The sequence below is a fragment of the Triticum dicoccoides genome, chromosome 5B (genome assembly GCF_002162155.2).
Source record: "Triticum dicoccoides isolate Atlit2015 ecotype Zavitan chromosome 5B, WEW_v2.0, whole genome shotgun sequence".
NCBI classification, from domain to species: Eukaryota; Viridiplantae; Streptophyta; class Magnoliopsida; order Poales; family Poaceae; genus Triticum; species Triticum dicoccoides.
The window spans coordinates 667,885,359-667,901,688 of record NC_041389.1 but is presented as its reverse complement, the minus strand read 5'-3'; the positions used below and the strand labels follow the sequence as shown (position 1 = coordinate 667,901,688).

At 46.2% G+C, this 16,330-nt stretch overlaps 2 protein-coding genes across 2 annotated transcripts; one reads left to right on the top strand and one right to left on the bottom strand.

Moving 5' to 3' along the window:
• Positions 1-3,293: 3,293 nt before the first annotated feature.
• LOC119312475 (CASP-like protein 4B3) lies at positions 3,294-4,432 on the top strand. Its single transcript, XM_037588205.1, has 3 exons — positions 3,294-3,751; positions 3,834-3,972; positions 4,079-4,432. Exons 1-3 carry the CDS (start codon positions 3,519-3,521, stop codon positions 4,268-4,270), a joined length of 564 nt encoding a protein of 187 aa, XP_037444102.1. The 5' UTR covers positions 3,294-3,518; the 3' UTR covers positions 4,271-4,432.
• Positions 4,433-4,503: 71 nt separating this feature from the next.
• Positions 4,504-14,493, bottom strand: LOC119312474 (SCAR-like protein 1). The gene is made up of 11 exons (XM_037588204.1): positions 14,129-14,493; positions 12,790-12,953; positions 12,572-12,695; positions 12,362-12,488; positions 11,567-11,625; positions 10,353-11,425; positions 9,849-10,250; positions 5,481-9,739; positions 5,225-5,389; positions 5,022-5,141; positions 4,504-4,935 (listed from the first exon to the last, which is right to left on the bottom strand). The coding sequence occupies exons 1-11, from the start codon at positions 14,278-14,280 to the stop codon at positions 4,888-4,890; spliced, it is 6,693 nt and encodes a 2,230-aa protein (XP_037444101.1). The 5' UTR covers positions 14,281-14,493; the 3' UTR covers positions 4,504-4,887.
• Between the last annotated feature and the right edge of the window lie 1,837 nt (positions 14,494-16,330).

Here is a 16,330-nt window from a genome sequence, read left to right as displayed (position 1 = left end):
GTGTTGCACAATAAAGGCTGCAAAGAGGGATCTACAGCAGCAAGGTATATCGAGGTCTTTGTTTTGTGTTTTTTGACATTTTTTGTTTTTTGAACACATGTTGATTGGCTTGAAAAAGGTCTATCTCGTTACTTTTTGATAATTGTTTATACGCAAGCAACTAGTTTGCATTTTTCAAAGTTTTTTATACGAACAGAATTGCACACAAACTTACTATAGTAACTGTCTATGTTATAATTTCTCATCGCAAACAGTTCATCCGAGTGGGTTGTTTGTTGCGTATCACACACATCTAGTTTACACAAATTGTTTGTGTTCTTTTGGCTGATCGCAAATGCCGCATATCACACACATCTTGGTAGGATGAACCGTTGTCGTTCTCTTGCCTAATCGAAAATAGTTTGTCTGAGTGAACCGTATGATGTATATCACACACACCTTGATCTGGCTGACCGTTTCTGTCGCATTCTCTGATAGCACACAGTTCATCGGAGCGAACTGTATGCCGTATATCGTACACACATTGATATGGTTGCCCGTTTCTATTGTTCTTCACATCGCAAACAGTTCTGCTGGATCAACCGTATGCCCAGCATCCCACACGCAATTAAAATCTGAACCGTGTTTGATGTCTCCGCCATCGCAAATGTTTTACACCTTTTTGATGGGTTTTTTACACCACCGTTTGCGATTATTGCATCGCACACAGTTTCGTCGAAGGGTCTCTGATCGTAGTGTCGCGTTAGCAGCATCCTGCAGTAGTGAATGCTCTTGGGTCTCTATGAAGCAGGTGTTTGGATTAGTCCTGCATTACCTAAAGGACTGTACAAAACCCTTCGAGGATCTAGAGGAGGCAGGTTGTTGGAGTTCCACGATCTGATCTGAAGAAAACGGAAATATCCTGTAGAGATGGAACTAGACTGACGACCTGCAAACAAGGCTTTGGTTCTCTATCATGGGCTAAGGAAGTCCAAGGGGCTGAAAGTGCAACTAATCCCCGGGTGGTTTTATAACAACATATAGCTCATTGAACTAGTATCCATTCAAGTTGAATATTTCAGAAAGTTCAGTGATTGGCATGGCATGGACTAGAGATGTGGACCCCTCAAAATGCTAAGGACAAAGATTGGCAAAAGCTCAAGACTCTTCATTTTCATTTTAGTGATCCAAGATCACATTGAGTCTATAGGAAAGCCAATACTATTTAAAGGGGATGAGGTGTTGCTTAATGGTCTACTTGATCAAAGTGCTTAGTGATATTGCTCCAAAACCCTCAGCCACTTTCTCATTTCCACATATGTCCAAAACCCAAAGTCAAACTCGGCCCCACCGATTTGATCTATCCGGCGCCACCGAGTTCAGTTGACATAGCTACTGCCAGAAACCGTAGACAATTCGGTCACACCGATACGGATCTCGGTCTCACCGAGATGGCCTTGCAAACTCTCTGTTTCCCTTTGTAACATTTCAGTCTCACCGAAATGAGCAATCGGTCCCATCGAGTTTGCTTGACCAACTCTCTGTTTGCTCCTCACTGAAATCGGTCTCACCGAGTTCAAGCAATCGGTCTCACCGAGATGAGGTTTTGCCCTAGCCCTAGCACATAGGCCCCACCAAATTGATCTAGTCGTTCCCACCAAGATTCCTAACGTTCACGTTTTGAACTAAATCGGTCTCACCGAGTTCTTCTATTCGGTCCGACCGAGTTGGGTCAAATGTGTGTAACGTTGGATTTTGTGTGGAGGCTATATATACCCCTCCACCCCCTTCTCCATTTGAGAGAGAGCGATTAGAACGGGCCTACACTTCCACTTCTTATTTTCTAAGAGAGAACCACCTACTCATGTGTTGAGACCAAGACATTCCAATCCAACCACAAGAATCTTGATCTCTAGCCTTCCCCAAGTTGCTTTCCACTCAAATCATCTTTCCACCATAGCCAAATCTGTGAGATAGAGTTGAGTGTTGGGAAGACTATCATTTGAAGCACAAGATCAAGGAGTTCATCATCATCACACCATCTATTATCTTTTGGAGAGTGGTGTCTCCTAGATTGGTTAGGTGTCACTTGGGAGCCTCCGACAAGATTTTGGAGTTGAACCAAGGAGTTTGTAAGGGCAAGGAGATCGCCTACTTCGTGAAGATCTACCCGAGCGAGGCAAGTCCTTCGTGGGCGATGGCCATGGTGGGATAGACAAGGTTGCTTCTTCGTGGACCCTTTGTGGGTGGAGCCCTCCATGGACTCGCGCAACTGTTACCCTTCGTGGGTTGAAGTCTCCATCAACGTGGATGTACGATAGCACCACCTATCGGAACCACGCCAAAAATCTCCGTGTCTACATTGCGTTTGCTTTCTCCAAACCCTTCCCTTTACCTTCATATGCAATGTTTTACTTTCTGCTACTACACTCTTAGAATTGCATGTGTAGATTGATTTCTTGACTTGTGCTAAGTTTGCTAAAATCTGCCAACATTTGAAATTGAGAAAATGCTAGATTTTTATTTGGTCAAGTAGTCTAATCACCCCCCCCCCCCCTCTAGACCTACTTTTGATCCTATAGGGGCGGCGCACAAGGGGGGCACACCGAAGTACCAGGACAAGAACCCTCAAGAAGCTGATTTCATGCATGTGGTCTTCTTGGGCCGGTGAGGGTGTAGATTCAAATCTTCTGAAGAGGAGGCTGGCTTTTGCTTAGGGGGGCTGTAATAAGGCATGCAGGGAACGGTTTCAACCCCTGTTTTGGTTTCCACTGTTGGTGTGGTACTCATATGGCTTCTCTTTCTTCAATGAAATTTGGAGCACGGGGGTGGGGGTGGGTGCTGATTTTTGAAGAAAAAAAATCATTTTTCTCTACTACTTAAAAAGAATGTAAGGTTCCCGATTTATCTTTCTTCTTACCATCCCTTCGTCCAACCTTCCTCATATACTAATCAATCACATTAATTTACTTACCTTAACCAATTTTACTTTAGTTTACTTAGTACCAAACATCTGAATTCAATATAAGTTAAATCACAGACATAATTTAATGAACATTTATTTACACAATTGCATGGTATGGGCAAGTAAATCACTTCTAATCATAATATATGGTAAATCACGTACTCCCTCCATAAACTAATATAAGAGCGTTTAGGACACTATTTTAGTGATCTAAACGCTCTTATATTAGTTTACAAAGGGAGTACATTATTTGATGAACATTTATTTAAACAATCGCATATTACAGGTAGATAAATCACAAGCTAACATACTAAAATATTTATATACCGTTGCAATGCACGGCATTGTTCTAGTATCATTTTACAACCGATAAGATGAAATTATGGTACTATCGAGCACCCAACGTTGAAGTGACTCAGCCGGTTAGATTAACCAAACGGCGAAACCCCGCCGGTTTGTAACCGCAGTCTCGGCCCGCCGGCGTGCGGCCGGCACGCTCGAGTTTTATATACCAGGTCATCAGTTCAGCACCAAGTGTGCCTCATCGCCGTCCATTCCGACAGCCCGGTCTACGATGTCGTCTGCCCCGGCCAGCAGCGAGCCCCGTGACGCGCCGGCCGCCGATAGCAGCGTGCCGGCGTCGAGGTCGATCGCGGAGCGGTGGAAGATGGAGGCGGCGCCGGTGCGGGCGCGGCTGCTGCTCCGGGCCTTCGCGTGGCTCTTCTCCCTGCTGGCCCTCGTCGTCATGGCCACCGACGTGCACGGCCGCGGCGGCGCCCAGGACTTCAGCACCTACCCGGAATACAAGCACGTCGTCCAGATCCATCCGTCGATCCCCGTCTCATCATCCGTCACCTGATCTGACCCCTTTATTTCACCTGTCGCGCAGCTACTGCCTGGGCATGTCGATCATCGCGCTCCTGTACGCCACGGCGCAGCTGCTGCGCGACGCGCACAGGCTCAGCTCCGGCCGGGACCTCGTCGCCGGGAGGAAGGCGGCCGCCGTCATCGACTTCGCCGGAGATCAGGTGCCATCCCCCAGCCAGCTGTCTGTCTAACCACCAATATCGCCAACCGGCTTTGACCCAACAACCTGAACGTGTTTCCTGGTGGTCTGAAACTTCATCGTGGCAGGTGGTGGCGTACTCGTTGATATCGGGCTTGTCCGCGGCGGCGCCGGTGACGGACTACATGCGCCAGGCCGCCGACAACCTGTTCAACGACTCGGCGGCGGCCGCCATTAGCCTGGCCTTCTTCGCCTTCTTGGCCATCGGCCTCTCTGCCCTCATCTCTGGGTACAATCTTTCCCTAGAAGCCCTTGTTTAGCAGAACCACATCATTCTTCCCTGTCCTGTGGTATGTCACCAAGGGAAATCACCTGTATAATTCGATCAATGGACACTCAGAATTTTGTAAAATGGTAAGTCAATTTCCGCATGGATAATCACAAGCACACATGATTCTAGGGAAAGCACCTATATAAATGGATCAAATGGATACTCAGGAGTTTGTAAACTGTTAGCCAATTGCCACATGGTATCGCAGTGAGGGGATAATAATCACAGCATGCTAACCCATTTTGCATTTCAAGATAAATCTACCACAAATCTACAATACGAGCAAAGGTTGAGACTTAAAAGAGAGGTGAACGATTTACATTAGACCTGAACAAATTGGTCTCCAAAGAACATGCCTACCTTCGGCAGCCTTTTGCTGACCGGGGAGGCAAGTATACACACAGTGAGGCCAAAAAGAATGCAGAGAAGAATGGCAAAAAAACATGAACATATGGGCATTTCCCTATACTATATATACAAGAGAGAGACAAGGCTAAGAATGTTAGGACCATAAGATGGCATGGCTGTGCACCCTGTCCAAGATCTTGCTGGTTTGGCACCTTTCTGCCAAGGAAAAAACAGCAGGAGGGCAAAATAATGGGTGCTCTATGTGTCACTCCAATTATCGTCGTCTTCGTCATCACTTCCCACCGCCTGATCCATAACAGAAACATAGATAAGAGACAAATAACTGAAAAGATGTTGACAACAACATTGCGAGGTTAACTTTGAATGGCAACCTGGCGTATGGCATTTGCTTTCTCTATTATTGCAGCAACTCTCAGGTTTCCACTAGAGGCTCTAGCAGGGGCTATCATGGATGTCGGTTTAGCAGAACCCACTGGTTTCAGGTCAAATGTCTGATCAAGTGCAAACAACAAACGAGTCAGGGAGACAGTGAGAGGATATATATGGCAAAAGGAAGATATTTCTATTTACTAACCTTGTTTCTTATTTGCTCAAGCCACAAGTTTTTGTCATTGGTATTTGGCTTATCTGCGGTGGGGGCAAGTTCTCCAACCTTGTTCCTTATCTGCTCTAGCCACAAGTTTTTATCATTGGTGTTTGGCTTATCTGTGGCGGGAGCAAGTTCTGAAACCTTGCGCATCTGCGAAAATTATAAATGGGGTTAGGGTAAACACAGGAAACATAAGCAGAGCACACACACGAGAATGTCCAAGAGGATGGCAGACGAGTACCGTGCTTCGATCATGAGCAGCAACAGCATCAACAAGTGGATTTCTTGGGATATTTCTCACTGAAACTGGCTTTCTGGTTAACCGATAATCTGTGACCTCGGGTTCAAATCTGCTCCCTTCCGCTGATATTCCATAATTAGGATGAAGCATCTGAGGTCCAACAGTCCATCCCATCACTGGTGGCTGCTCAGCGTGTGCATAGCCGCCTTCATCAAGGTCACCAAGATATTTACTTATATTGCTAGGCCACGACGGGTTTGGCTGAAGTATATTCTCTGTGTCCAAATTATGATCACCATGGGGATAATCTTCAGATACTATTGCTTCTGCAGTATGTGACTGGCCTTCAGACGGACCACCCTTGAGGTTATCCGCATCTTGTTCCGGTAACTGACTCTCCTGGATATTGCCTTCTTCTAACACCGAGCCTGATGCAGTATGTTTTGTTGTGTCTAAAGGTAATCCTCTTGTGATTGACTGGTCTTTCAGATTCTTCTCCTCATCTGATGCATTTGAACTATGCTCCTCATTGTCTGGAGTCCCTGATAATGATTCACCGTGCTGAGATTGCTGGCAACTACCATTTTCGGAAACATGCCCTGGTGTTGAAGAGCTCACTTTGTGGAAATGCACGTTACGTGCAGCATTGTGATCATCCACCGTTTTGTCATCCTCAGATGCAGCTGGATCTGTAGAACTGAGATGCTCAGCAATGTCTGAAATATCTGAACACAAGAGGTGCTGTTGACGATCTTGCTGGTTAATTACATGTGCAGTGGCCCCACTGTCATTCAGATGTTCTTCAGCCTCCGATGGTGATGAAGTGATATGCCCCTGATGCTTGATGTTCCCACAAGCCTCTGAAAATGGCCTGTCATGTTCCCCTGGCAATCCAGATTCTACCCTTTGATCACTATTGTCCACCACAGAATTCTGATACCTCTCTTTGATATCTTGAGAGGAAACTGACGCTATTGGTTCTGCCATTCTGTCAAGTGAAACCAGGCCATTATCCATATCTTGACTCGATACAGGCAAAATGGAAGTTGTTCTGCTTGCAGGCTCAGGCACACGGTCTTTTTTACTCAGAAGTCCCAAACGAGGCCTTCCAAGCCTCCACTGAAGAGGAGGAAGAGGGGGTAGCTTCTGAGGATCTTCACTGCACACACTTTGAAACGGTTCAGGGTGTGGTGGAACAGGAAAAACCCGATCGATTTCCTTGGTACTATGCATGACAGAAGTAGAAGCCACTGCTGATCTCTCAGCTAGCGCGCTAGAATTCAAAGAACCCGGTGCAATTTGGGAATCAGATTCAGGTGAGCAATAGGATGCATTCTCTGCTTCCACTTGGACATTGCATGACGAAGATCCATCTAGTTCACCAACCCTGTCCTCACTCATCGGACACGGAGCAATTTGAGAATCCAATTCAGGGGATGCACATGCTTCCCACCCTTGCTCTACCTCCATATCATGTATTGATGTGGAAGCACCTGGTACATCAATCCTATCATTTACTGAAGAATATGGAGTTCGGGCTACTTCCACTTGGACATTGCATGACGAAGATCCATCTAGTTGACCAACCCTGTCCTCACTCGCCGGGCACGTAGCAATTTGAGAATCCAATTCTGGGGATGCGCATGCTTCCCACCCTTGCTCTACCTCCATATCATGTACTGATGTAGCAGCACCTGGTACATCAATCTTATCATTTACTGAAAAATATGGAGCAATTCGGGTATCAAATTCAGGTGAGTAATAGGGTCCATTATGTGCTTCCACTTGGACATTGCATGATGGAGTCTCGTCCAGTCTACCAACATTGTAATCACTTAAGGGACATGGAGCAAACTGAGGATCCAATTCAGGAGACGGACAAGTTTCCCACCCTGCCTCTGTATCATTTACTGATGTAGAAGCACCTGGTCCAACAATCTTATCATTTACTGAAGAATATGGAGCAATTTGAGAATCAGGAACACCAGAGATATGATCTTCCGACTCATTTTCTATCAATGCAGAACCACTCAAAGGAGGACAATCTAGTTCGTCTATTTTCTTGTTAGGCAAAGAACATGAAGCAATTTGAGAATCAAGTTCACTTGGAGCACAAACTTTCTCCTTTTCAACAAGAACAGCATTGCTTGGAGGGCCAGCAGGTTCTTCAGTCTTCTCACAAACGTAAGATGTAGCAATCTGAGAATCATTTTCACCTGTAAACTGATCTTCTGACTCCTCAGCTTCAAGAGCAATCCTCGGAGGGACATCTAGATCGTCAACTGTCTTATCCGTTGAGGACGATGGAACACTTTGAGAGTTAGGTCCATCTAAGACACGTGAGTCTGATTCCTGAGTTGGAATAGGTTTCCTTAAAGGAAGGACATCCAGTCCATCCAAGCCACGTGCTCCTACCAACGGTTCCACTGGCAAGTTACTCGAGTGAGCATCCAATTCACCTACCTTTTCATTTATAAAAGCATGTGGAGGAAGGTTAGCACAGGGGTCCTGCTCTTCTTTCACTGGAACAACCTCAGGCAAGGGACGTTGTTCCTGCTCTGATTTCACTGGAATGGAAAAGATATCCAGTTCAAGATTTTTCTCATCGCCGAAAGACTCGTGAGATCTCAAGTCAGAATCCACTGCCTGTTTCTCACCATCAGGAACTTTCATGGCGGATAAGGGCACGATTGTCTCGCCTGTTATATCCCTGGCAGATGAACATTCAGCAAGTTGAGAATCCGGCTTAGAACAAACCACTTCCTGGTCTAATTCCGCTGACAGCACAGAGACAGAACTAGGGGAATCCAATACACTGACCACACAATCATTTGCAATATCGTTAGAATCTGAGGATGGTTTATAATCAAAGCCTTCTGTGGCAGCAGTAAAATCAATCTCATGGTATTCATGGCACAAGGATCTGAAGTCCTGTTCAGTCATGACTTCTGACGGTAATGGTGCTTCATCAGGTGGAGTTGCAGGTTCCCAGAGAGAATCATCAAGTGGATACAGATTCTCTTTCGCTTGAATGTTACACTGCTGGATTAGAAGTTCTGAGAGAAAATCATCTTCTTCTTCAGAGCAACATGGTTGATAGCTCATACCGGGCAAAGGATCAGTAGAGCTCACCATGTACCCAGGATCGACAAATGGGTTTGTGCCAAAAGAATCTTGAGCAGATAACTCCCTCACCAAGTCTTGATCGACATCTGATAGTTGCTCCCACACCATGTTACTGTTCGGGCTTACTGTAACATCCTTGTCCAAATCACTCTGAAATGGAACTTCTTCAGCAATTAGAGTGGTTTCTTCTGGTAATTCCTCTTGACAAGAATCTTCTGGAAAATGCGATGGTGGAACATATAGAATATCATCACTGCCACCCAGTGTTCCGCCTGACGTTTCTATTTCAATAGGCTGTGGAAGATTGGCTGTCTGCAGCATACTTTCTCTAAAGATATGTCCTCTTGACTCTTCTAGTGATCCAAGGTTTTCACAGGTAGCTTCAACTGCTTCAATGTCTTCCCTGAAAGGACTGGATTGCAATGGTATATCATGACTAGAATTTGTAGGCAGAACCTCTGCTTTCTCGGTATGTTTGGCACCATCAGCATGCTCCTCTTCAGAAGGTATCATGTCATCATCAAACCTGCCGGTAGTCGATTCTTCTACAACCTCGGCATCAACCTCTGCTTTCTCGGTATGTTTGGCACCATCATCAGAAGGTATCATGTCATCATCAAACCTGCCGGTAGTCGATTCTTCTACAACCCCAGCATCAACCAGAACTTCACTGTGCTCCACATTTTTTACCGTTTCAATGGATTCATGGTATTCCATGCAGGATTTGACGGTATCAAGTATAGGGGCAGTACTAGAAGCTGATGGGACATCAATCAACGATGATTTTGTATCATCATTCAATACCCGTGGAGATTGTTCCAGCATCTCGCTTGTATGAGCTTCTGTGTCATCTTGAAAAGTAGGTACGGATTCAGCAAGTCCTGGGATCACCTGAATATTAGAGACGTGCATGGGCACAACAGACGCCTGCATAGAATCTTCTTTGTGTGTGTCGAGCCTAACTGAACAGGGCCCTTTTTCCAGTGCAGCTATTTCTTGATCCTCTGTGATATGCTTATATAGATCTTCATCTGGTAAACAGTGTAATTCTTCAACCAGTTCACTGTGATCTGATCCATGCGATGGATTATCCGATGTGATTGAATGAATAGGTATAACTCCTGAACCAAGCTCTACAAAAAATGTTCCAATAAACCGATGTAATACAGTAAACCACCAAGCTAAACAAATAATTTAAGTAAAACAATGCGGAGGTGAAAGAAAAGCAAATGGTTGACTTACTGTCAGAATGCTTGTGGGTAACATCAGGATCCAAACTAGTTGGTGTTGTACGCGTATCAATTTCTGCAGGAAGCGCAACATTGTTGAACTCCAAGTCATTCATGTGCACAACAGGATCCATGTCTGGCAGTGATGCAACTTTGGTATCTGTTTCTTGGACAACTGTAGCTAGAGATGTGCATTCTTCAAACGGTTCCTTGGACAACTGTATTTGTTCTTGATTGTGTGTGCTACTCTGAAGTAACAAATCATCAGCATGTGGAACTTCAACTTCTCCACCAGCATGTGAAACATCATTGGGTTGTCCAGATATCGTAGAAGTACCATCTACCACATTATTTTGGCCATCCTCTGCTGAGCGATATGCTATTTCGTGGTAATCACTGCTAATGCTAGCCAAACCTGGCAACACAATAACTATGTAAGGTCAAAGAGAAGAAAAAGAAAACTCATTGAGGCAATTTGGGTCTATCCAAACATATACAAGAAGATAGAAAGAATTACCATCCAAGCCACTAGATGTCTGGGGTAACTGTTTTTCAGAACTAGGGATAGCACCAGCATGATAATCGTTGGAAGGGAGAAAAGACACCTCCTGGTTTTGTACACAGCCATTGAGATTAGTGTCAGTTTCAAAGTTACCATTGTCATCAGAGGTCACACTGGATGATGAGCTGACATCCATTAGATCAACATCGTTACAAGATTCTTTGTCGTTGATCCAATTATCACCACTCAATTGTTTGCAAGAATCTGAATCAGAGTCTGTATCTTTTGTGTCTGACACTGCAGAAGGAGAAGAGTCACTTAGCAGAAATGAGTCTGCACGGGTTGGTTCTGTGTCATTGCATGGATTGCTCAACCCTGATGACAGGTCTTCCGCAGGACCTAGTTCTGAAAACTGTACATCCAGCACACTTTCAGCTTCCTTGCCATCACAGTTCAAATTATCCACTTCCATTTCGGCACTGAGATTCTTTTGACTTTTCATGCTATGATTGGCTTCACCTTCTGATTCTGTATTAAGGGTGTCAATAAACTTGTCTTGATCACTACCAATATCATCAGGCCTGCAGGGATCATCGTCATGGTAAACAGGAACTACAGCCAATTGAAGTTTCTCTTCCTGCACTGACTGCAATGGAGATCCCTTGCAGATCTGTTCCATTTCGAAATGTTCCTGTTGTGTTGCCAGAAATTGACCATCATCTATCTCAAGATGAATCGGCCCATTAATGGGTGCAGATGCAGTCACCAAAGTATCAGATTCGTCTACTGGGACAACCTTCGTCAGTTCATGTTTATTAAAAGACTGAGCAGGGGCACTGAAATTGTCTAATTCTCCAAATGAAGATATTATTTCACTTGAGTCAGTTGACCTAAATTTTGCATGGAAGTTCCTTGCAGAATAATTTGACAAGATCATCTGTTGTGATGAAATTACTTCTTGCAATTGTTCCCTGCAGATTCTGCTTATAGTTTTATTGTAAGAATCCCGTAAATGCCTGGATTTCAGTTTTGTTGTCCTTGGTGGAACTTTTCTAGAAGATCGATCCTTTGATGACGTAATTTGAGACCTGCAGGTTTTGCAACAAATAGTATTACATTGTGTCATGGTAAATACAGTCTAAAATCGTTTCGAACTAAATTTCCCCTAGTATATAGGCTCCTTTTAGTGAATCTTATGCACATGACCAATCCAGTGGCCCTAAACTTACTCAGAGTTCGCAATAAGCAATGATTCGAGTGTTTCCCCTTTCCTTCGCATAGCCTTTTTCTGAAAGAGAAAGACTTCGGTAAGTTTCTAACTTCAAGGAAATTGTTCTGGTTTGACAAACATTAGGGACCGTGAAGATCCGCATATATTTAAACAGAGTAAATGATATGACGAACATACCACGGGTAAAGAACCGGTTCTACTCTCAAAAGTCCAAGGCAAGTTGAGATGATAACTTGTTATCAGCTATTGATAGACGAAAAATGCAATTTCGCTTGACAGCGCTTCAAAATCAATAAATACTACTGTGTGGCAGCTTTTCTTGCATCAATATTTTTTGTGTTGTCCAATTTGGATGAACCCGGATCTCAAGCTAAAGCTAAGCTCATGTGTTGTAACTTGTAAAGACGATTCTAAATTTCATGTGCTCATGGTCAATTTGGTAAAATACTACACGAGCATTTTCTAAATAGATAAGTTATTTAAGTTAGAGGGCAGGCCTGGTGCAGTGGTGAAGTCCTCCCCACTTGTGCCAAGAGGTCCTGGGTTCGAACCAGCCTCTCTGCATTGCACTTTGCAGGGGTAAGACTAGGTTCCTATAATCCCTCCCCAGACCCCACCTTGTGTGGGAGCTTCTATGCACTGGGTCTGTCCTTTTTTATAAGTTATTTAAGTTCATGAAGGATGTAGCAACTACCATCGCATTTTACTTGGAGGGGGCTCTCCCGGTAAAGTGTCTAGCACAAAGTGAAACTACCAGAGAAATGTTGGCAATAATTGAGAATGTATTACTTGCCTTTATCCTACGGGGCTTTTTCTCTCTTAAGTAATCCGGCTCAATCATGTTGGAGGTCTGTCCCATCTTAAAGAAAGATGGGTCTGAATATCGTTTTAAGGAGGCCCCAGCACCAGCAACATCGAACCTGAAGAACAATTCTTGTATTATATTGCTGATAACACATCCATGGTATATACCCACATAAAAAGAAAGAAAGCATCCACATACTTATCCAACGTGAATAAATGTGGTGGGCCACGACATTCTTCATATGAATCCAAAATGAAACGAGGCATATCTCCTATCGTGATCAAATTCTGATTAAGCTGCAGATTTGAATGCCACTCAATACCTACAAGAGAATGCGCCAAGAACTTCAGATGTAAGAACCATAGCAGTACAAAATAGTAACCATAAAATGTGGTCGTTTTCCACTTTCAACTAACCATCATCATGTAGGTAAGTTGAATGGTCAGTCTGTGCTATGATTGCCTTCTCAACTGCAGGAAATTCTGCCTCTAGCTGCTGCAATCTAAGCATCAAACCATGCCCTCTAGAAGCAGTGGCCATCATATCTTCATGCAGGTCATGAAATATTTCTGCGGCGAATCTGTTTTGCACAAGGAAAACACGAAAGTTCTTCAGTACGAATGGAAAGAACAGACATATCCACTTCTAGAACAATGTTTTGGCACACATATTTGAACATGGATGGAAGCACTGGCAATCAACAAGATACACATCTACACTGCAAACTATTCCAACAAAACTTCAAGAGGAAAGTAAAACTAACAACTGAGTACTTCTAATTGGGAACATGATGGGTTAGGATAGATTTTTTTTTTCCAAAGAACGACTTTGTTTACTTGACCAAAATTTACGTTGAGAACACTAGGAAATCTGGAGACTACGATGAAAACACTATACCATCATCTAGGAAGCATGGGAACAAGGATACCAGAAATCCTATTATAATTAACTCCATCCACAAATATCGAGGGCACTCTCATCTTAATCATAAGAACTTATTTTATGTTCTGTAATGAGATTCACAACAATGCTATCCTTTGGCGGTTCTCCAGATAAATCCCAATTCTGATATATGGATGTGCAGAAATAGAAGAAAAATGAAACCAGTATCTTTGCACTGCAACTCAAGAGCGTTACCAAACCTACCAAATTCTGACTTGTGTTCTGAAGTGCAAACTCAATGCTGTATCTGATAACTAGAATTCCCGTCAAAACCAACAACCAACTGCAGCACGCGGAAGATGAATCTCCGCAAAACCGCACAGCGTGCGGTAGAGAACCAAAACCTGACGCGACGTTAGCATTGGCCCAGCTCACAACGCAGGGAAACAATTCCACTCCGTTAGAATTGAAAACGCCTCCTTCTATGAATGGGGAAACAATTCCGCAATCTCAAAGTGGAAAGTGCTAAAGGCCGCCCAAATCGGACTGAAAATTCTGAGGCGCATCCCTGAATAGTTCAGAATTCGGAGCAAAATGCTGCCCGTGAAGCGAATTCCCCAGCCAATTGACTACTACTTGGAACTTCGCAGACGAGACCAACCACCCGCCCAGAATGCGCAGAAACCTCCCTCAAACCTAAAAGGCATTAAACTAGACTAAACTCAAAAAGTTATCTATCTACACATAGATACTCCCAAAAACAGTATACGCCCAATTATTTTAACTCCTTTGCAGAATCGCACGCCGCGGCGACGCCAGCCACGCAACTCGCTCGCAGCAGGCGCAGAAGGAAGCGGAGGCAGGGGCACTTACTCGGCGAGATCCCCGAGCTGGCGGAGCAGGCCGACGAGGCCGGCCATGGCGACGCCCTCGAGCAGCGCCTCCGGGTCATCCTCCTCCTCCTCCGGCGCGTACAGCGCCGGATCCGCCAGCCCGTACTCGTTCCGCACCTGGTACCGTATCATCTCCTGAGCCTTCAGGACTCCGCCACCATTGGGGGAGCGCCCGCCCTCCTCCTCCTCTTCCTCCCCCGCCTTCCTTGAGGACAACTCCACTAGCAGCCTCAGCAGCGCGTGAGCTCGGGTGGCCGTAGCAGCGCGTGGAAAAGAAAAATATTCCGCCACTACTCGATTCAGTGCAGTGCAGAGACGGGACGGGAGGAAGACGAGGTGGGGCGTCAGAGAAACTGAGAACACATTCTTATCACGGGGCGGGCTCCCTGACACGTGGGCCCTCGTGCTCCCCCGCGGCGGCCCGTGACCCCTCCCCGGTTTGCGCCCACGCAGGGGCCGTCTACCCTCCTCGCTGCCGGGCGGGCCTGGCGTACGGTGGGGCCAGCAGGCCAGTGAGTCTCTGGGTAGGGTGGGTTTGGACCGAAGTCGTTCTGGCCGCGTTGTCTGATTAGCGCAGGGATTAGTGGTTACACGGAGTAGATTACTAGTGACGATGGTGGGGCCCGAGGCCGGATCGTGCTCAGCTGGGGGGAGGGAGAGTTGCTATTTATTCCTTCGGGCCAGTGAAAGGGAGCGCTTGGAAGTTGGAAGCTCATCATCTCATGATTTGATTCGATAAGGCAGGCAGGCAGGCAGCGACTGGGCTAGCAACAGCGAGTGGGTTGGGCGAGGCTCCAACCCAACGAACCAAACATTTATTAGCGAGCCACAAATGCAGATGGGATTTGCTCTCCTCTCGTCTCCTCTCCTCTCCGCGAGTGCATTACATGTGTATGGTCATCAGCAGAGGCACATGCTGGGGGTGCTGCCGTGCCGTGCCGGCCTAAACTTATCATCAACGCAGGTGTATGTCAAGTGTCGCCTAATCCTGGAGTTAACATCAATCTGCGCTTCTAAATGTCAAAGTTGGTTTCGTATATGTGCTGCTAAGAGCATCTGCAATAGATGGTTCAAATTTTGACGGTTCAAAACCAAAGACGTAAAATTTGGACCGCCAAAAAATGTGTTTTGGAGCTTCAAAAAAAGGCCAACTCCAACCGATGGTCCAAAAGAGCAATTCCAATAGATGGTCCAAAACCGGTCAACAGCCGCGGGGAATTCCGTCGAACGCCTTGTGTGCGCGGTGGAAGAAGATGGGCCGCCGGTTGGATTGGCGGCTGCGATCGGGTCCGGACGACGACGGTGATAAAAAATGAGCTTGGAGGCCGGCCAAGAGGAGCTCGGCGGGCGGCCAAGAATTGTTCGGCAGTCGGGGCGAAGGGCTTGGTACGGCGGTCGTGCGGCCGGCGCAACGGCCGTGGACAGGCTCACGATCGACGGGGAGGAGGTCGGCAGCAGCCTAAGACCCGGCAGAGGCCTACCGCAGCAGCCGGACCGCCGGAGGCACCGAATCCCGCGTCGGCTGCCTCCCGATTCGGCGGCGTCCGGGCGGCTGCGAGCCGGCTACCGGTGAGGGAGGCTACGGGAGCGACGGCGGCAGGGATGTGGGGTGGTGGCGGCGCCGACGGCAAGGTTTTGGACGGTCGCGGCGGCGGATTCCGACCGGCTGGTCTTCGGGAGGGTGGACGAGCGCAGGCGAGAAAGAAAATGAAGTGGCGGTTGGGCGTTCGCGGCCGGCGGCTGGTTTTGGACCAGATGCACCTCGTGATGTAAATTTGCACCGCGAGGTGTTGTTTTTAAATCACGAGAAGGCTGCGGTCCAAATTTTTTACATATGAACAATCTGTTGGAGCAGCGTTTTTTTTTTCGGACGATACAAAGTTTAGGTACTTTTACATTTGGACCTCTATTGGAAATGCTCTAACCGATAGCGCTCCGTCCTTCAAAAGAAAAGCTGATGGCGCTCCGTGTGGTGCAGACGCGTCTAGTGGAGCTGAAGCTAGGCTGATGATACGTACAGGCACGGTGCGTGTGGGTCCGGTCATGTAACCGGGACAACTTCGAGGTCAATTTGATCGATCGGTCGATCGCTTCGAGCTGTTTTCGGGCCTCCACCCTTCCTGTTGATATGTCTGGCTTAAACTGTGCTTCACCTTTCCCTTTTCGCCATGTGCGGAGTCAA